The sequence below is a fragment of the Macrobrachium rosenbergii genome, chromosome 27, assembly GCF_040412425.1.
Source record: "Macrobrachium rosenbergii isolate ZJJX-2024 chromosome 27, ASM4041242v1, whole genome shotgun sequence".
In the NCBI taxonomy this organism is placed as follows: domain Eukaryota; kingdom Metazoa; phylum Arthropoda; class Malacostraca; order Decapoda; family Palaemonidae; genus Macrobrachium; species Macrobrachium rosenbergii.
Window position 1 is genome coordinate 4,448,617 of NC_089767.1, and position 18,656 is coordinate 4,467,272.

Consider the following 18,656-nt stretch of genomic DNA (forward strand, 5'->3'; position numbering starts at 1 on the left):
AGATGAGGTCGAGAAGATCTGAGCCCCTTCCATGTTTGCAAATAACTGACGAATGCAGGAGATTACTGGAGAGCTGACTGAGTCAAGACCAAGGTTCAAATAATGCCAATGGTTATTCAAGTTTTAAAAACTCTAAGACTGAAACTGAGATATTTGTATTGATAAGTTCCCCTTAGCATATACAACACCTTACCATTCAGTTGACACATTAATGCTTGTAATCTCAATAGAGTCTCTTTTGATAATATTAACTGAAGACAAGGATGAATTAAAATGATGAAGTAGAAGGAGATTCCCCAGAATTTTCACCTCGGTTAAAGCTTGGCCCTCTGCTACTACTGCTCCAAGGAAGTAAAAGCCAATCTAAGCAAGTGTATTACCCTCAAGTAATTATATTTAAAACTGAAAATGGCTCTAACCATGCGAACTCTTAAATTTTACTTGTCCTGTGAGCACAAATAATAACTAGTCTCACAACAACATGGGACAGAGCACAGATTCCGGAAAAATAGTAGACTGATTTACCGCAATGTCTGGAGCGAAGGATGTCCTGAGAGATACACAACCTCTAATGTACCTCATGCTCTATCTATTTCAACTACGCAAATGCTAGAAGAAACACAATTTTCTGTGAGATGTTCATTAAGGAAGACTCCTGAACATGCTCATTCAGCACACTGAAAAGACTTCTGAGAACTATAAGACAACCCTACTTAGGAGCCCTTCTGGGTACCTTCTCAAAGTACTGAATCAGCATTCTCAGACCAGTAACATGCCCACATCTAGTCCCTGGCACTTGAACGCCTGAAAATGAGCAGATCAATGTCCCTTAATCTCAGAGACTAGCAACTTCTGATGGTGAAAGAATAACAGGATATTTGCTATTACTGGAATAGTGGTGTGTCAATCAGATCAAGCCCCCTTGCTTTGCCAATTACAAAATTGACTCCATTTGAATGTATTGAGGTCACTGCTCACGGTTCAACAGTATAAAGTAATGGCTGTGGCAGCCCTTTGAGAAAATTCTCAACCCTTGACTCCTCACCCAAAATCCTCAACTGTGAAGTGGAAGCATCTCAAGGTTGCTGGGGAACCTCCTGAGGCTGTCTACTAACACTGTCATAAGATCCAAAGACCTCTCCTGTTGCAGCCAATAATAGGAAGTAATCAATGTCACTCTTCATTCTTATGTGGTTGGAAACCTTGAGCTGCTTCAGTAACTGGCTAATGAAGTTGAAGGCATTAAAGCATGCATCCATCTAGCATTGCCCCAAACTTCCAGGCTTTTAGATCCAGTTGGGCTGAACAAAAGGTTGGCAGCTAGTGATCCAGGATAATGGCAAACAATCCAACAACAGCATGCCCTGCAGACAACATACAGCCTTGCCGATTTCCAGATCTAAAGACCCCTCTGATGGCAGAACCTGCTTTCCCAGGCTTAGACTGTCTACTATCACAATGAGCCTTCCTGGGATGAACCTTGGAACCAATCCTACATCAGTCACATCTTCCCACAAGGAGATATCTACTACCATACAACTCAGACTCGATCCTTGTACTGCCATCGTTGAGGAGAAAAATTCCTGTAAATAAGCATACACAAAAGGCTTAACAAGTATGCTTTTAACTCAAGGATGATGGTGTGCTGCTTCCTGTCTTGCACCATCCAAGTGCCTCATACCTGCTGATCCACAATGCACCACTAACCATAATTGGACCCATCCATAAACAAAAAATCCACAGAAAAAAAGGACCCAAGGGTCATCCCACTGAAAGGTGTCCAAGGTCTTGCTTCCACTGAAGATCCTCCCTTGATGCTACAACTTGGTGATTGTCTGGAAGTGACACTGCAGATCAAAGCTTTGATATTTAAAGTTGGAGAGTCCTCATCCTGAAGTGGCTGCTTGGAACATATTGCACTGATTCAACAAGAACGACTGGCCACAGCTTGGCTAAAGTACCTAAATGGCATAGAAACTCAGATCAAGGAGGGTAGCCTCCTGACCCTGGCCTTAGTTGGTCAAAACAAAGTTGTCATTATGTTGATTTCCATTCCTGGATAAGTGGGTCATACTGACAGTACCAAATCTGATCTCCCTGTTGATGTGATGACCAAAGTTTTCACACACAGCCTGCTGAGAAGATCCAATTCTGCTGCCACTACTGTCATTACCTGACAGTGATCCATGTATTCTGAAACCTTATGCCAGACCAACACAATACCTTCCTTGCACATAACAAACTGAAGGTATTTCCATAATGATGGGTGAATCAGGAGAGTCAAGCATCCTTGAGATTCAAGGATGCCAGAATGTCCCATTTTCTGACGGTCTGCAGTACTGGCTTAACTGTTTCTATCCTGAAAGAGGTCTACTGCTGACACTTGTTCAGCAGGCTAAAGTCGACTATCAGCTGCCAACTTCCTGTCATCTTTGGCACCAAGAATGTGGCTGTAAAACCCAGATATATTGTCCTTGACCTTCTTGAACTACTGACCTCCCTCACTGACCATGGCCTGGAACCTATCAGTGTTATCACTGTACATCATGACTACTGGTTGCATCTAAAAGGGGAGACTTGTCTCAAGAAAAGCAAGTCAGCACATGAATCTGGTGACTTTCGCTATTCATATTTCAGTTCCGATCTTCAAGAAACCCATGATTTTCTGAGACAAACCCCCCCTTGGTGAGGAATTACCTGTACAAATAATGTATGAATGTCATCTCTTCCATCCCTTCTAAAGGGACTTTGCTGCAAAATGCCCCCCTTTCCTAAGTCAAAAGGAAAACCAACACTTAACTGGAGTCATTCTGTTGGAAGTAGAAGGTTACATCCATCCAGATGTAAATGGGGTCCTCAGCTGCCTATAAGTTTAGTGAGGGGGCCACACCAGTTCTTCTAGGGATGAAGTGTCTAGAAGAAGAGCTGCTTAGTTTGAAAATGTCTGCCACTGTCATCAGCTTCTCTGAGACTTCCCTTAACAAACTTTCCAGAAACAGGAAAAGCTTCTCCAAGAGTTCCTTTAACAAACTTTCCAGAAACAGGAACAGGCCCCCCTAAGAGTTCCTTTAACAAACTTTCCAGAAACATATGTGCAGGATCAAGGCCTGACTAAGCAGCACCATCTTCCTGACTGTGGCAACCTTTCCTGGCAACTTAGTCCCCCTCAGTCATCTATGTTTACAAATGGCTCCTACAACCCCATTCTTGTCAACTGGTGATACTAAGGAATTCCCACAGAAAATGTTCGGTGATATCATCTTCCAAAATCATGAACCTAATAAAAAAAAAAAAAAAAAAATGAAAGCTAGCACCTGCTTTGTGATTCCCTCTTTGATTAAATATGGATGGTGAACCTTCATGACCCCTACTCTGGACATTGTGCAACCTCCTCCTCTCACATCATGACCACTTAGCAAGCAACCAATCATGACACATCTCACAGATGGGTGAAAGACAATAGCCTTGGCTGCAAGAACTACTACGCTACAATTAATGGTCCATCCCAAGAAACAAGGTGTAACAAACCAGACCTGGAACCTTGGAAATTTTCCTTTACCAGAATGACATGAATACAAAAAAATTGCACTTTACAGAAAAAAATCCTACAAATAAGAAAAACTACAAAATACAGATGTATATATTAAACTGACACCTACAAAAAATATTAATCTCAAATTATACAAGAAAAATTAACTCCTACCAGGGATGAACTAAATGATATATATTAGTGAGGAAAGACCTGATATACAAAACCCAAATACAAAATATATATACAACAATACCCAACACTGAAAGAAACAATGTGAAGCAGCAAAAAGCCTAGAATATTATTCTGTTTACCAAAATGGAGGTAGCACTATGAAACCAATGTCAAAGTGCTAACTAGGCTATAATTTATTATACACAAGTAGTTCAAAACAAAACAATCCACTCAGCCAATACACTAACCAAGAAATTACACAAAAAGACAGGAAAATAACTAAATTATGCAAAATGCTAGGGGTGAATTCTCCACAGAAACTAAGTAGTGTTACAAGTAGAACCAGTTACTGACTACATCTGTGGGAGCAAAGGTTGTTCTTTACAAGAAAGTCGAGAAAATTCTAGTAGTGCTGTTTACAGCTCCACAGACTAACAAACAGTGAAGAAAAGGACTGGTTCCTACTGACGGATCCAGACAGCTATGCAAGAATAGTTGCTCTTCTGTCTCGAGACAAAAGAACGAATCTGAGAATATGCAAGACCAAAAATGATGCACTATATGTTGATGGGGTTGTGTTGACCCAACCTGAAAACCTTCTCTGAACACAGAAGAAATATTTGATGATTCTATGATTTTGGTCAAAAGTTTGAACAATAATTTGAAATCATTCAAGTGACAGTAAAAGATAATGTTCAGCTCTATATCGCCTACTTTGCACTACATAAAAGAAATAAACCTTAATATCTTAGAATATGTCCATCACATTACTAAGGTATACTGCAGGCCAAGTTGAAATGTTTTCTGCCTTTTACTTATCTTTCAAAACCCTCTGCTCTTTTACCCTGCCTGTGTGGTATTCCACTTTTTCTACTACCATTTTTGCTCATATATCAGTTTATAATATGAGATGGTGGCCTGTTTAAACAATTCAATAATAACTGCCTGACAGAGGACATAAAACCATTTTACTTTTGAGCAAAACTCACAAACTCCTACAGAACCAAAAATTATGATGCCAGCAAAACAAACTTTAAAAGCTTTTACAGTTCATAAATACAAACCTCTATCTTTTACTCCTGCTCAACACTTGGTTACAATGGAAGAACAGAATCAAAGAGCAGGAAGAGCCCAGTATCTCCATGTGCACCTGCCTACTACCTTATCTTCAACTCTACCCTGTGCAGTATGCCCATATCATCCTTGCAGTTATGTGTAGCGTGAAATTTGGCAGAGCTACATTACATAGTCTTAAGTAAAAAAAAACTCAACTGGATCTTAAGATGTATAAAAGGGCAATACAGTCAACGCTTGATCCAAATGTGGAAGGGATTACAATATCCATAAACTGAGTACCCCTCCCCTTTTTTTCTGAAGCAATCTACTTTGAGTCATGGCTGACAATCCTTGGCAATGAGGGCAATGAAAGTGAATGACCCAGTATTCCCCAGACAACAAGCGTGTCCATAAGCTAATGTGATACCTTCACATCTGCCTATAAAATGACAAGGAAGCACAAAATATGATGCTCTCATGCCTACCAAGAAAATGCTACGGACAGCTCAAGCATACTCAGTGGTAATTACCACTGCTCACTTGCTTCTATCAAAGAGAAAGAAAAACTAGACACGATGAGCAAAACAAGAAGCAAATACGAAAAAGTCTCTGGGCACAAAATTTCATTTTTAATGTTGTTCAATGACCATGTTAAATGGCAATCCACAGAAAAACAAGCAACCATCTATTCTGTAACTGAATAAATTTTATTTGTTTTGATATTATGAAATTTAGGCTGTCAAGCCAAGCACTGTGGCTCCTTTGGCTATTCAGCAATCAAGACAGCAAAAAGAGGGAATAGGAGTCATTGCAAAGCAAGATAAAGAGCTGCAGAAAATAAAGATGAAGTATGCAGATCTAAATAGTTCCTCGTTGGGCGAGTCGATAGAGTTCTCGGCTAGCAATCTGCTAGGCTCAAGGAATTTATTTCTGGTGATAGAAATTCATTTCTCTGTATAATGTGGTTCGGATTCTACAATAAGCTTTAGGTCCCGTTGCTAGGTAACCAACTGGTTCTTGGCCACATAAAATAAGTCTAATCCTTCGGGCCAGCCCTAGGAGAGCTGTTAATCAGCTCAGTGGTCTGGTTGAACTAAGGTATACTTAACTTTAAAGGTGGAACTGGAAGAAAATCCCACACTTAAAATAAGAAGTAACGATTAAGAGAGGCAGGACAAGACTGAAAAAAGGAAGTAAAAATTAGTATCACGTAAAAGGCTACAAAGCAAGTGCAGCTAGGAGCCCAGGGGATATTACAAACACCCTTTAGTAATGCCTACAGTGCGCATGTGAGATGCACTGATGGCACTTGAGTAAATGACAGACTAAATCAAAAGCTAGTTAGAAAGCTTAGCCCACTAACAAGCAGCCATTATCTTCATAATAAATCCAAATGAGTGTTCATGAAAGACCATGTCCCTGGAGATGTCTAATTCTCAATGCTGTTCTTTGACATCTATGTATGGTCCTGACCTCACTTTGCACATCTCGTACAGTCTGAAACTTATGCTGCTCTGAAAAAACTTTAACCACAGCATACTGATGGGCACAAAGGGTCAGACAATCAATCACTTAATGACATCAGCTGATAAACTGTGGGCATAACAGCCACACATCATCTAGATAATACTGATGCCATGCAAATAAAATACACTGAAGACTACTGATTTCAGAGTAAATAACGATATTCAGGAAAAAGAGCGCTCATTGTAAACTGCCCTCAAAGAAAATCAGTAATATGGTAAGATTAGGTTATATGAAAAGTAATACTGTAAGGAGAATCCTTAGAGTGGGAGGGTTTTACATATCATACAATTAACCATGTTTCCGCCACTTGTCAGTACTAAGTTACTCTGTCTTATCCATGTGCTCTGATATATGTAAAACTAAGATGGCTCAATAACTGTACTGGCACTTTTTAATTTGCACCGAAACATATTTACCAAAACCCACAATGTACATTAAGAGTTAGGATAGTTCACTGACATTATGCAAAATGATACTGTGTATACATAATGCCTCACTAGTGTTAAGCAACAGCAAACTTTCAATCTGAGTGTGGGAATATCTACAGGAGTTCTTTGATGAATAAACTCTCAACTTAACCTGAAGTCTACATGTGGTTTTTGATGAATAAACTCAACTTAACCTGAAAACTGCTTGTCATACCGATCAACTGTACCAATAATTATATATTTGCAATGTACAAGTAGTTCTCTACATTCAAAATTTACTTACAAACTTTCTAAGATATAAACTTCCATGTCCATTTGATATATGGGACACTTTTATCTTTTGATACTGGGGACATATCTTGATTTCATGCAGTACTTCATTACCCCTTTCAAGGAATGTGTTTTGTTTACTATAAACTTTGAATACAAAGATCAAACTGTCTTGATGGAAAACTTTATTACCACAAAGTGCTATATACATTGGGCTAACTACAATGCTGGATGCCTAGGCTTACTTTGTTTGACTTACACATCAGTTCAACTAACAAATCAGCTCTCAGAACGGAACTGGTTTGCACATGAAGAACTACTTGTACTTGCAGTAATATTGAAAGTGACATGAAAAGCAAACATTCAGAAATATAACACACTGACAATTAGATCACGAAATGCATAGAAACTGTAATAAGCAGAACGAACTGTACCTGAAAAACACATCACACCTTTCATCTCATAATACTGCAGTCAACACATATAATCTACAATAAAATACAAAATGCAACCTCATAATATATACCATAAGACTCCTATATAAATTTATTGAGGACAAATGTGACAACTTGAACATTGTGCATGACACCAAAGGTATCAAACATACTCTTTCGTGATGGCAGAGTTTGGTAAAAGTTCTTAATATAAAAACCTTTTTAAAATCAGTTGCTAAAATAAAAATAAAAAAATAAACTTCCTGACTGAATCAAAAGCTATGTATGTACATCAGTCTCAAGTTAACAACTCCAAAGTTTTATTTTTTTAAGTCGTTTGAGATTCCTGGGATTGGGATTCATCTGTGGTAAAACCCACACAGGTCAAGCTTGTGCTTATGAGCCCAAGTTTTAATATCTACTTAGTACTCACTGTGAATTTGCATTACATGAAACAATGGTGGCTCTGATCTTCTTTCCAGAAGGTTAAAAAAATTCCAAACTGACAAATTGATGTTAGCCAAGAGCAGAAATTCACTGACTTTCTGTAAATAATTTTTCTAAATTAACATTTGATGTATAATTTATTTTTGCACCAGAATAAAGTATGGAGCATGTCCTTTCAACAACAAATATTATTGTTATTAATGGCCCCTGTAGCATATAAAAACAAAGGCCAATTTTTGGATTCCAGAACAGCCTTATATAAAAACAAAGGCCAATTTTTGGATTCCATATTTAGAACAGCCTTAGTGATAAGTTTCTTAACACTGTCCCTAAATCAATATATTCACTAAAAATTTTCTTTTCATAATGTATGGATGATGACATCTGACATCACCAGATTCTCAACATATAATATGCATGATGTCACTGGAGTCTCAAAGGGTTAAAAAAAAAACTGCCCATCTGGTTTGTTATAAAACATTCCCAGAAAAAAAAAGTTCCATAAATACAGTACTGGAGAGATGGCAGCACCTACACTGAGCCTGCAAATACAGATACAACAGTATCAGCATTCGACCCATTTCATTATTCATGCTGTCTCAACCCCTGACAGCACGAAATTGATGCTAGGAGGAATGAAAACTTACAATGGAGTAAAAAATACATTTGCTTATAAAAAATTAATTATCTATACTGTCCAATTTTCAATTTTGTTTGCCAGAATCAAGTTGTCAAAACCCCAAACTTTTAATTGAAAACTGCATGACCTACTTGGCATGGAGCTGATATAGGCATACTGTCCAATTGCTTCGCAGGTCAGGAAACTGTCTGTGTGCCAGAACACTGAAGATTAACAATAACACTAAGTGTTCATGCCATCTACAATGCCTTAATATGAGGATACCTGGATAACTGCCTGGAAGCTGCCTCCCTCCCCTATAACAAGAGCAACTTGACCTCCTAAAACCAAAACTTAAAAGTTTTTATCTAACCAGCCATCAGTTAACTCTACAATTTGGCAGTTCTATAAACCTGCCATGAAAACCACATCAAGATCTCTGATATGTTTAAAAACGAGAGATAGATAGGGCTCAGATCTCATGGCTCCTACCCTTGACATGGGCAGCTCTGCATGCAGTCACTCTAGATTGTCTGGACCAATACAAATTTGTATTTCTAGTTGCATGTTTCACAATTCACTCTAAATACAGGACAATCCTTTATGACTATACCTTTCCTAGAGTTTGTAGTTCTGCAAAGATAAAGGTGTGAGACCCTAATATGACAAAGGAAAAAGTTTCACTGTCATGAACATGGTCCAAAATCGATAGGATTATGAAGGTCGACGTAGTGCATTCTTGGTTTCCCATCCAAAAGTGACAGAATGGCGAAGGTCGTGGTAAAACCAATCTTGGTTCCCCCAAAGTTTGAAAATGTGAGTCATCAGCAAACGAGAGATTTACAGGACTACAGCCACAAATATGACTGACCTTGCTTGAATATCAAGCAAAAATAGAGGCTTCTTAAAATTAATGCCAGATCCAATCTAGGGAGCTTAATGATCTGTTTAGAATACTTACTCTGAAAATCCTATGCTTACTAGGTGTTGCTGGATAATATCTAAGCATGAAGATCAAGAGTCCTAATTCACATGGAACAGCAGAAGTGTGGTTAGAGCAGGAGATTCTTTGGAAGGATTAAGTTCAAATGCCATTCACAACAACCCATGAAGACAGAGTAATGGATCTAAAGATAATCGGGACATGAGGGGCCAGCAAGGGAGCCACAAGGCAACCCCAGCTGGTGGGAGCACAAGAAGGAAAAGCAGTCAGGGATGCAGACAAAGAAATGTGTGCCAAGCCAGAAGTAGGTGAGATAACCAAGGTAGATGAACACACTGATGGACAATCATGCCTGGGGGAAGAGTAGAGACTCATCAAGAACCCTGATAAAGTCAAATGGCAATGAGAGTAGTTTAAGGAGATAAGGAAACCTACTGATGAGGTTTGAGAATACCCTTCAATTATGCAGCCTCATAATAGCTACAAGTAGGTCCATAAAACAGCTGATTCTCTTGCTAACTAGAAATAACCTATGAAGACCAAGATGGAACTACATATATTTGAAGCCTGGAGGAGCTAATGAGGGAGGGTGTGAGGAAACCCCAACTGGTGGGAACACAAAAGAACAAAATAGTCAAGGTGGCTGAGAAAAGGTACAGAGACAAGTAACTGGGGTAGCCAAGGTAGATGAACAGATTAAAGTGTTTGCAGCTCCTGATATCAGGACAGTCATGGTACCCATGCATAATAGGAAGATACACAGGAGCCAGAGGACTTGCAAAAGGAGGAAGTTGAACAAAAGGCACAAAGGTAGATACAACAGAAGCAGCAGATGAAGAAACCAACATATCTCTACCACAGGTGGCTGCGAAATCCTCTGGAGAGGATGAAACATCCATGGGGGCGAAAGCTCCTCTGGTGTAAAAAAAAATACCAGGAGGCGTGAAAGAAGTCAAAGACCCCAAGATGAAACAAGTCTGAAAACTAGCCAACAACTGAAGTGGAAAATGCCACTTGTCAGCACACCTCTGCCTGTACCAAGACCACTTATTCAAGGGATAATCCCTACACGTATCACATGTCCAGTCAAGAGTAACATTGGCCCTTGCACTACGGACACTGTTTATGAAGGTCCATGACTGAGAACAACATTAACATATTAAGACTTTCCTTACACACCCATATAAGTGCTATGAGACATTATGACCAAAATAATACACAAATTAACACACTTACCACAAATGGACTTTACACTCAGCAAAAAGAATCACGTAAGAAGCTGAGACAAAACTGAGAACCAAACGTGACTCTAACTGTGGCAGGTGAAATACTTTATGCAAAAATCACTGACTTACAGAACACAATATGAGCATGACAAGAGTTAAAAGTTATTCTAAACAGCCTGTATACAGGGAAAAATTGGAAAACTGTCTGTGCATTACTGCAAAGGCACTGCAAATGGAATTAGGCTGCTCACAGTAACACAAGAAAGGTAAAGAGACGTACACCACTCACTAGGCAGTATATTAAGCGCTAGCGAATGACAAAACAAATTATCTACAATAAATGGTAAGCCATGTTTGGCACAATACGAAAACAGAGAAAACCACTTGGTGGTCCTGGGCAGAACAGCAGCACATTCACACAGTAGCAAAATGCATGGAAGAATTAGAGATATCTGCCTCATGGCCAATGGAGTTGGCTGGCAGTGCACTGAGATCTTTCTACTTTTCAAGTTGGTGCACCTGGGTGCATTTTTACAAATTTAGGCTATCTATAATAAATTGGTTTGTTATAACAGACATAAAATAGGCAATGGGACCCAAAGCTGCTTCAATATGATCTCTGGCATGGAATTTAAGAACAGGATTAACAATATCAGAGGTGCTCATGTGAGCTTGGTTTCCTAAGCTCATTCGAAACCACCTCTAATTTTCACATTTCAAAATCATAAAAAATATTAATAGTCCTCGTTAACCCAATACCAACAGTAGCTGGTAAAAAAATTTTCCATAAACACTATCCATGTCCTTGTGTTCTAAAATTTACTTACATTTTTATCTAGTTGGCAATTTGTTCATTTATTTTTTCTTGTCAAATAACTGATCTCTTCTTTCTGTATTTCTTATTACTTTCTGTTACTTCCTTCAAATGAACACCATAATCATTGGAAGCTTGACTTTCAAGCCAATGCCCTTATGGGCAGCTTCTTCCATATGAACAGTTCATCTTTTGAATAATAATAATAATCCTAAGAAAAACAAAACTCTCCCAGGAAACACAAAACCTTCCAGATTCAGTATGTAAGGTAATACAACCAAAATCCAATAATAGAACTTCCTGACACACACACATAGGATTAATATCTAAATCAATCCAGATTGGTCAAGTAGTCAGATTAAGCAATCCAGATTGGTCAAGTAGTCTGATTAAGCAAACTCCTGATATACTGTACAGTGAAGCACTTATTTCCTTCAAATTTTTATTCAGTTTCATTTCCTCAGACAATGAGGACACTGATCCCAATCAAGCTTAGAAAGGGGTCTCTTTTATCCTCAATCTTACTGAATGTCATTATTATTACCTATACATTGGTTAATAAGATCACCAATTCACATTTATATGTACTTTCAAAGGGCTCACTTAAAAAGCTGAGACATTTGATCAGAGAAACATAATTTGGAAAAAGTATGTCCCAAGTAGTAAAAATTATTTATGTTTGTGATTTAATGAAAAGAATTCTATGGTGAAACCAAAGAAAATTGCTTTAGCATGGATTAACGCAGCACTGTAACATACACAATATAAACCTTCAATTTTCTCATTTGTAAAATTGATTTATTGAACTAAAATAAAACCTAATAACTACAGTACTGTATGAGTCTTTCAAATAACTGTGCTTAAGTTACCCATAGACAACCGTGCACAGACTTTGTTTTATTCTTACTATACTGGTGATCTACATTACTACAGTGCCACTTATAAATACCACATTACCTTTAGTAAAATGTTATGCATACATGCAAACTGAACACAAGTTTGCTTCTTACCTTGCCAACTCTAATGACTCTGTCAACAGCATTCTTAATCATGTCACCGTAATACTGAAGATTGACATGTCTTAACATGTTAGCAGAAGCTAGGAGCATAGCGGTGGGATTGGCCACGTTCTTACCAACAGCTTCACTGAAAGTGTGACGCGCACCCTAAAGGTATAGCAAATGACAGAAATTTTAAATTACAGACTGAGTAACCAACAAGATAATATATCATCCATTAAACTCTGACTATAATATTTTAGTTCCCTACTAAATTTTCTGAAGAACTGGTGACCAACACTAATAGAACTCTGGAGCAAAATCAGCTGAGATATACCTCAGGATATATTTATACAATGACAGAATCTTGCAAAAGATACTAGGATGGAAGCAGTTTAAAAGAATATGACTTACCGGTTCAAAAACAACAGCACTACTGGAGTAAGATGCACCAGCTACAACACCAGCACCTCCGACTAGACCTGCTGCTAAGTTATCAACAATGTTCCCGTACAAGTTAGGCAACACCAAGACATCAAACTGATGTGGATTAGATACCATCTGCATGGTGCAGTTATCAATGATCATATTGGTGAACTGAATATTCGGGTACATGGCAGCCACCTAAAATGCAAAATAAACCTTTACAACTCAACTCTTAATCTGGCTCATCTAACAGCATACTGTTACTTTAAATATAATTTATCTCAGCACAAACAAACTACTTTTACCTAGCCTTTTGTGTATCCAGTCTTTACAACTCAACTCTTCTCTTAATACTGTATTGCTCATCCAACAGTATATTATTCATATTTCAAGCATAATTTACCTCACCACATGCAAACTACTTTTACTGAACCTTTTGTATATTCATGTGACTCTACAGATACAGCCTCCCAAACTTGAAAAAAGAAGAAAATTAGCTGCTACCATTTGGAGGTACTCATGTCAGTCTCCTTCAGGTCTGAGGTAAAATCTAGGCTTACTTATTGTGTGTGCAAAAGGTCAAAGCTTGATTAGTCCTAAGCTCATGGACTGTGTTTGGATTGCGTTTCACAATCATTTTCCATTTTTATTTCACTCACTCTTCATCCAGGAAGTTAATCTTGGTTTTTTACAAGTTTTTCACTGCCAGATCATCAGTAGTCGAGGAATTCCCTCCGAGTGCCATTGGGTTATTTTCTTCTGGTGCTGACACACCCATTCTTAACAATCTGGCAAGCATTTCTTTCCGTTTTCTTCAGGTGATTACTGCTAAGTTCTTCTGTTCGTTTAGAATCAAATTTAGCACAGTAGAGTATTACAGTAAGTAGTATTCTGTTTTTGGAAACAACCTTTTGTGGGTGTGATGACTTCTACTGTAGTCTTTCACACACTGCTCTATTTATTAATAATATATAGAGAATTTTTGTAAATCATGTTGAGCGCTGTTTTCGTACAGTATTATTTCAAGTGCTTGTCTACTTATTTTCTTTCAGCTTTTTGTAAGTATGCAGTGTGTTCATGTTCACTAGTTTTTTTGCCTTCATCTCATTCCCTTTCCTCCATATTTCTTTGTCTTCCATGTTCTTTTCCTCCTTTCAATTTTCATCTACCATTCATCTTTCCTTCCTGTCCTAGTTTTCCATGTATTTCCTTTGCTATGTTCAATTGCCATTTTCCCCTTTCCACTTTTTTTCTTCTTCCTTTTTGTCTCATTCAACAAAGACACAAATTCCAATTCATTTCTTTCAAATATTCCAATTAGCCTAGGGAAAGACTGCTTCCTTTTATACAATTAATTGTACTGATCAGTATAAAACACCTTTTGTCATCCAATGGCAATGGCAGAGATTCTTTGGCCCTAGACGATTGACTCAGTGAAACTACGTTATATTAGTCAATCATTAAAAAAATTAAAAACCTGTAATCTGATATTAAAACTAAGATGAACATGAACAACTTACTAAAACAGAGGTGATTATCCTACCAAGAGAGGAATGACTCTGAAATCTCAGTGAACCTGCTTACTCTTACTGTGTTAATCAGGACAAATTTATCACAATCACCACATAACGATAAAATGATAGCTGCTGATCCTAATCCTGAAGCAAAAAAAAATGCCTCAGAAGTTGCTACAATTAGCCAATCACTTAGATACCATAACAGTTGGATCCAAGCAACTGGGTCCAGGCCAACACCAAGGTGAAAACTTGTGTGAAAACTAGTCAAGCAGTCAACACACAAAAGGATGGAGCCTTGAACTGGAAGACTGTCCCATGACACAAAGCATGTCCCCAAGGTAACAGAAACGCTCTGCCTCTTCTGAGACCTGCCAGTCTATTACAACAGGGTTCTCAACTCCCCTCTCTTCTCCATTTGCTCTTGTAATGCAGTACTTGCATCAAAAATTTCCTACTCGATGTATATTTTGTAATCCGGAACACCTCTTGTAAGACCATCTATCATATTCAGTACACTGGAAAGCAGCCACCACAAGAGTGCTTTCCTGATTGTACTTAACTCTTCTTCTTTCTAATTACCATTGGCTTTATTTGACTTTAGGTGATTTTCAATCTTGTCCTCTTTAATCCCTTTTTAAACATTTCCATTATCTCTTCCTGACATTCTGCTGTTGGCACTTGATTATGTGAATATAAGCAGTTCCAGCTTACCAGCATCATTGGTTAACAGTATTCTGATGCTACAGCACTTGGCTAGCGACACTGTTAACCAGATTTTCAGCACCAGTAAGCAATTTTTGGCGCCGGTAAGTGGTTTATCGGTATCGGTATGTGGTTCTTCAGCGCCGATAACCAGTTATTGACACCATTAAGTGGTTTATTAGTGCTACTATTACCGATTTTCGGTTACTGGCACTCAGCCAGGAACCAAACCCCAACCGTTAACCAGGGACTGCCTGTACCACCACTAATCAGCTCAGTGGTCTGGTAAAACTAAGGTATATTTAACTTTTTTTTCCATTGACCCCATTTTCTGCATTAATCTGGAGCATCTCCCACCACTCTGAAAAACTGCAGTGGACTCAGCACTCATCCCTGATGGACACCAACATTCATCTGAAATTCCTCTGTCTTCACTCTAGACCTATTGTTATGGTAAAGTAACATCACCAGCTTAACCCTTAAGGGACAGGCTAAATATTTATACATCAGCACAACCCATGGACCAGGCAAATTTTAAGGTTGGCCAGTTTAAGAAAAAACATACCAATGGAAAGAGGAAGATATGCAAATGCACTTGGTGTAAGAAAAAAAATTCTGAAAATTTTTCCCTACCTTCCACGAGAAGCTGAAAGTGACTATTTAAACCCTGTGGGGACTCTTTTACAAGATACTTGTAAAAATATGCTAATTTTACCAAGTTATACATGTTTTTTCTAATAATTTATTTTATTTTATTTTGTAAAATTATAATTACAGCTCACACAATATCATAACAGATAAGAACTAAAGTCAATAACAAATTCTGAGTATATTTGTTGTAAAATATTTATGAGATTTATTGAGATGGGGAGATGCAGTAACTTCTTCTGAGGCATACATGATTTTTCTAATATTTCTTTGCACTTTTCTTTGCAAAATTACAATTATAGCTGACACACTATTATAAAAGATAAAGAGCTAAAACCAACAGCAATACCTGGATATATTTATGAGCAAATTAATAAAAATGTCATGGGATAAGAAGATGTATATCTTAGTTTAACCAGACCACTGAGCTGGTTAACAGCTCTCCTAGGGCTGGCCCAAAGGATTAGATTTATTTTATGTGGCTAAGAACCAACTGGTTACCTAGCAACAGGACCTACAGCTTATTGTGGAACCCGAACCACATTATGACGAGAAATGAATTTCTATCACCAGAAATAAATTCCTCTAATTCTTCACTGGCCACTCGGAGAGTCGAACGCTAGGCCAACAGCGTGCTAGCCGAAAGCTCTACCCACCCCTCCGATGAAGAACTTACGTCATGGGATAGAGAGGGATAACACATTCCCCCATCAAGTTTCAAGGAACACCGAACCCCCTCTGTCTTGTGCTGAGCTGCTACAGTTGCCATAAGTCATTTACTGTATGGACCACTGATGTGATATAAGCATCTTTCCCGCTAAATTCATCCAAATCGCATGGAGCGTAATATTAATACTCATATGAGTTAGCCCATTCATCACTCAAAACCTGTTATAGATACTCATACGATGATGCCTGTCCATTAAGGATTAATGAGACTTTTTGATACCCTTAAGTCTTTATAATACCCATTCAATTATTAGTCTTGGTACTACGTAGAATGCCTTTTCAAGATAGTATACTAATACAGTATGTGGTATAATTTCTTCTCCTTTGCATGGTACTTTTCCTCTGGTTATCTTATTATAAAGACTGGTTATATTGTTAATTCTCTCTAGAATGAACCCAAAACTAATAATCATCAATTTTAACAATAAAATATTTCCCATCATTTCCTCTAGCACCTTTTCTAATATGCAGCTGAATAAAAAATTACAATACTTAAATACACAACATAGCTATGAACGAAAGAGTGGCAAACGAAACAAAAATAATAGCATAAACCAAATAACATTAGTTACCTTGCAGAGAACAAAATTTGATCAGTCAAACTTAATAGCCAAAACTGTGAAAATACTTAAGAAGGAAAAGCCTGGTAACAAAGCACCTTTGCCAATGAAAAAACTCATTAACAAACTATATTGAAATAGGTGATTAACAAACTATATTTAAATAGGTGATTAACAAACTATATTTAAATAGGTGAAACTATGTGATACATTACAAATTAATCACTTCAAATTAATTTTGCTTTTCCCATACACACATGGAAATGAATGAAAGAGCATGATATAAGAGAAAGAGAATAAACATAACATGAAATACCAGTAACAGAACCAATAAAGCTATGGGCATCTGGGAGGTTAACGAACCTTGCTGACAAGGAGACAAACAAGAGAGAGTTACCTAACTGGGACTAAGTCTGAAGATACACACACACACACCAACCAGATGTCAATTTTCTTTAAACTCAAGAATAGCATCTAGGATGACAAAAAAAATTGGGCACATTGTTGAATGATGAGTTGGTGAATAACAATTTGAGGGTAGAAATCAAGGTGGAGATCCGATGTGAATCAATTTCAAACTACACAAACTTACCTCTTCACACTGTTTGAGAAAAAGTCCATCTCCAAGCTTCATAATATTTGCTTTGTGGACCGCAGTTACTTTTTTTCGGTTATTCCTGGTAGCATAATCAAATGCAAATTTGGCAATTCGTCGACACTTCTCACGAGTCATGATCTTCAAACATTCAACAACACCCGTCACACTCTCGTGTTCCAGAGCGGAATACTCTCCTTCAGTCTGCTCACGGATAACAATCATGTCAACGTTCTTGTGACGGACGTTCAGACCAGCAAGTGACTGCACATGGACAACATTTGCATACAGATCAAGTTCATCTCTGAAAAACAATGATTATCATTGTAATAATTATCATTACTTTTGTGTTAATGATACTGTTGTGAACGTTCTGCACAATTAAATACAGGTGCCTCTCCAAATTTTAAGTATTATAAGGGAGTCAGCACACAAATTTGAAAAACTTGCAAAAAATTCTAGGTTCTCAAGAATGGGCAGTTAACTGGCTCTGCAGACTAGGCTCAACTAGACTAGACTAAATTACAATAACTGGTGGTTTCAGTGACAGGATACACTCTTACATGCAAGTTTACATAAATACGATTTAGTTTTGTGTCATAGGTACTGTCTTCCCAAATAAACATCCACCTTGTCCTCTTTTTTTATTGTTTATACAGTACTGTATTATGAGCAGACATACAAAATTTGAAACAAAATTAAAATTTTCAAGATTACATTAATCGTTTGGGTACTTACCTTCTGTCAAAGTTAGCTCACCAAATACTTAACTTTATCATAGGAATTTTCATTATTTGGGATGAATCTTACCTACCGTTAAAGTCTGCTGACTACCACACAGAATAAGTATGGTGGGTTAGTGCACCCAGAGAAAACATGAGCTTAGCCAAGCGAAGCTGATGTTTTCTTTGGGTGTAGAGAAAGCAGGAAAGCTCATAAACTTGCTTACCTGTCATGTGATCATTCCTACTAAGTACTGCCACCAGCCAGCAGGGTGTAAGGTCCTCATAACGA

The 18,656-nt window shown here is 37.8% G+C and overlaps 1 protein-coding gene across 7 annotated transcripts in view; it reads right to left on the minus strand.

The window, feature by feature from the left end:
* Idh3b (isocitrate dehydrogenase [NAD] subunit beta, mitochondrial) overlaps positions 1-18,656 on the minus strand; it is a 45,939-nt gene that overhangs the window by 2,151 nt on the left and 25,132 nt on the right. For all 7 annotated transcript variants that reach the window (XM_067128767.1, XM_067128762.1, XM_067128766.1 and 4 more), the window contains 3 exons: positions 17,640-17,946; positions 12,880-13,089; positions 12,478-12,633 (listed from right to left, as the gene is read on the minus strand). In XM_067128767.1, the coding sequence (XP_066984868.1) occupies positions 12,478-12,633; positions 12,880-13,089; positions 17,640-17,946 (673 nt within the window). The remainder of the gene's footprint in view (positions 1-12,477; positions 12,634-12,879; positions 13,090-17,639; positions 17,947-18,656) is intronic.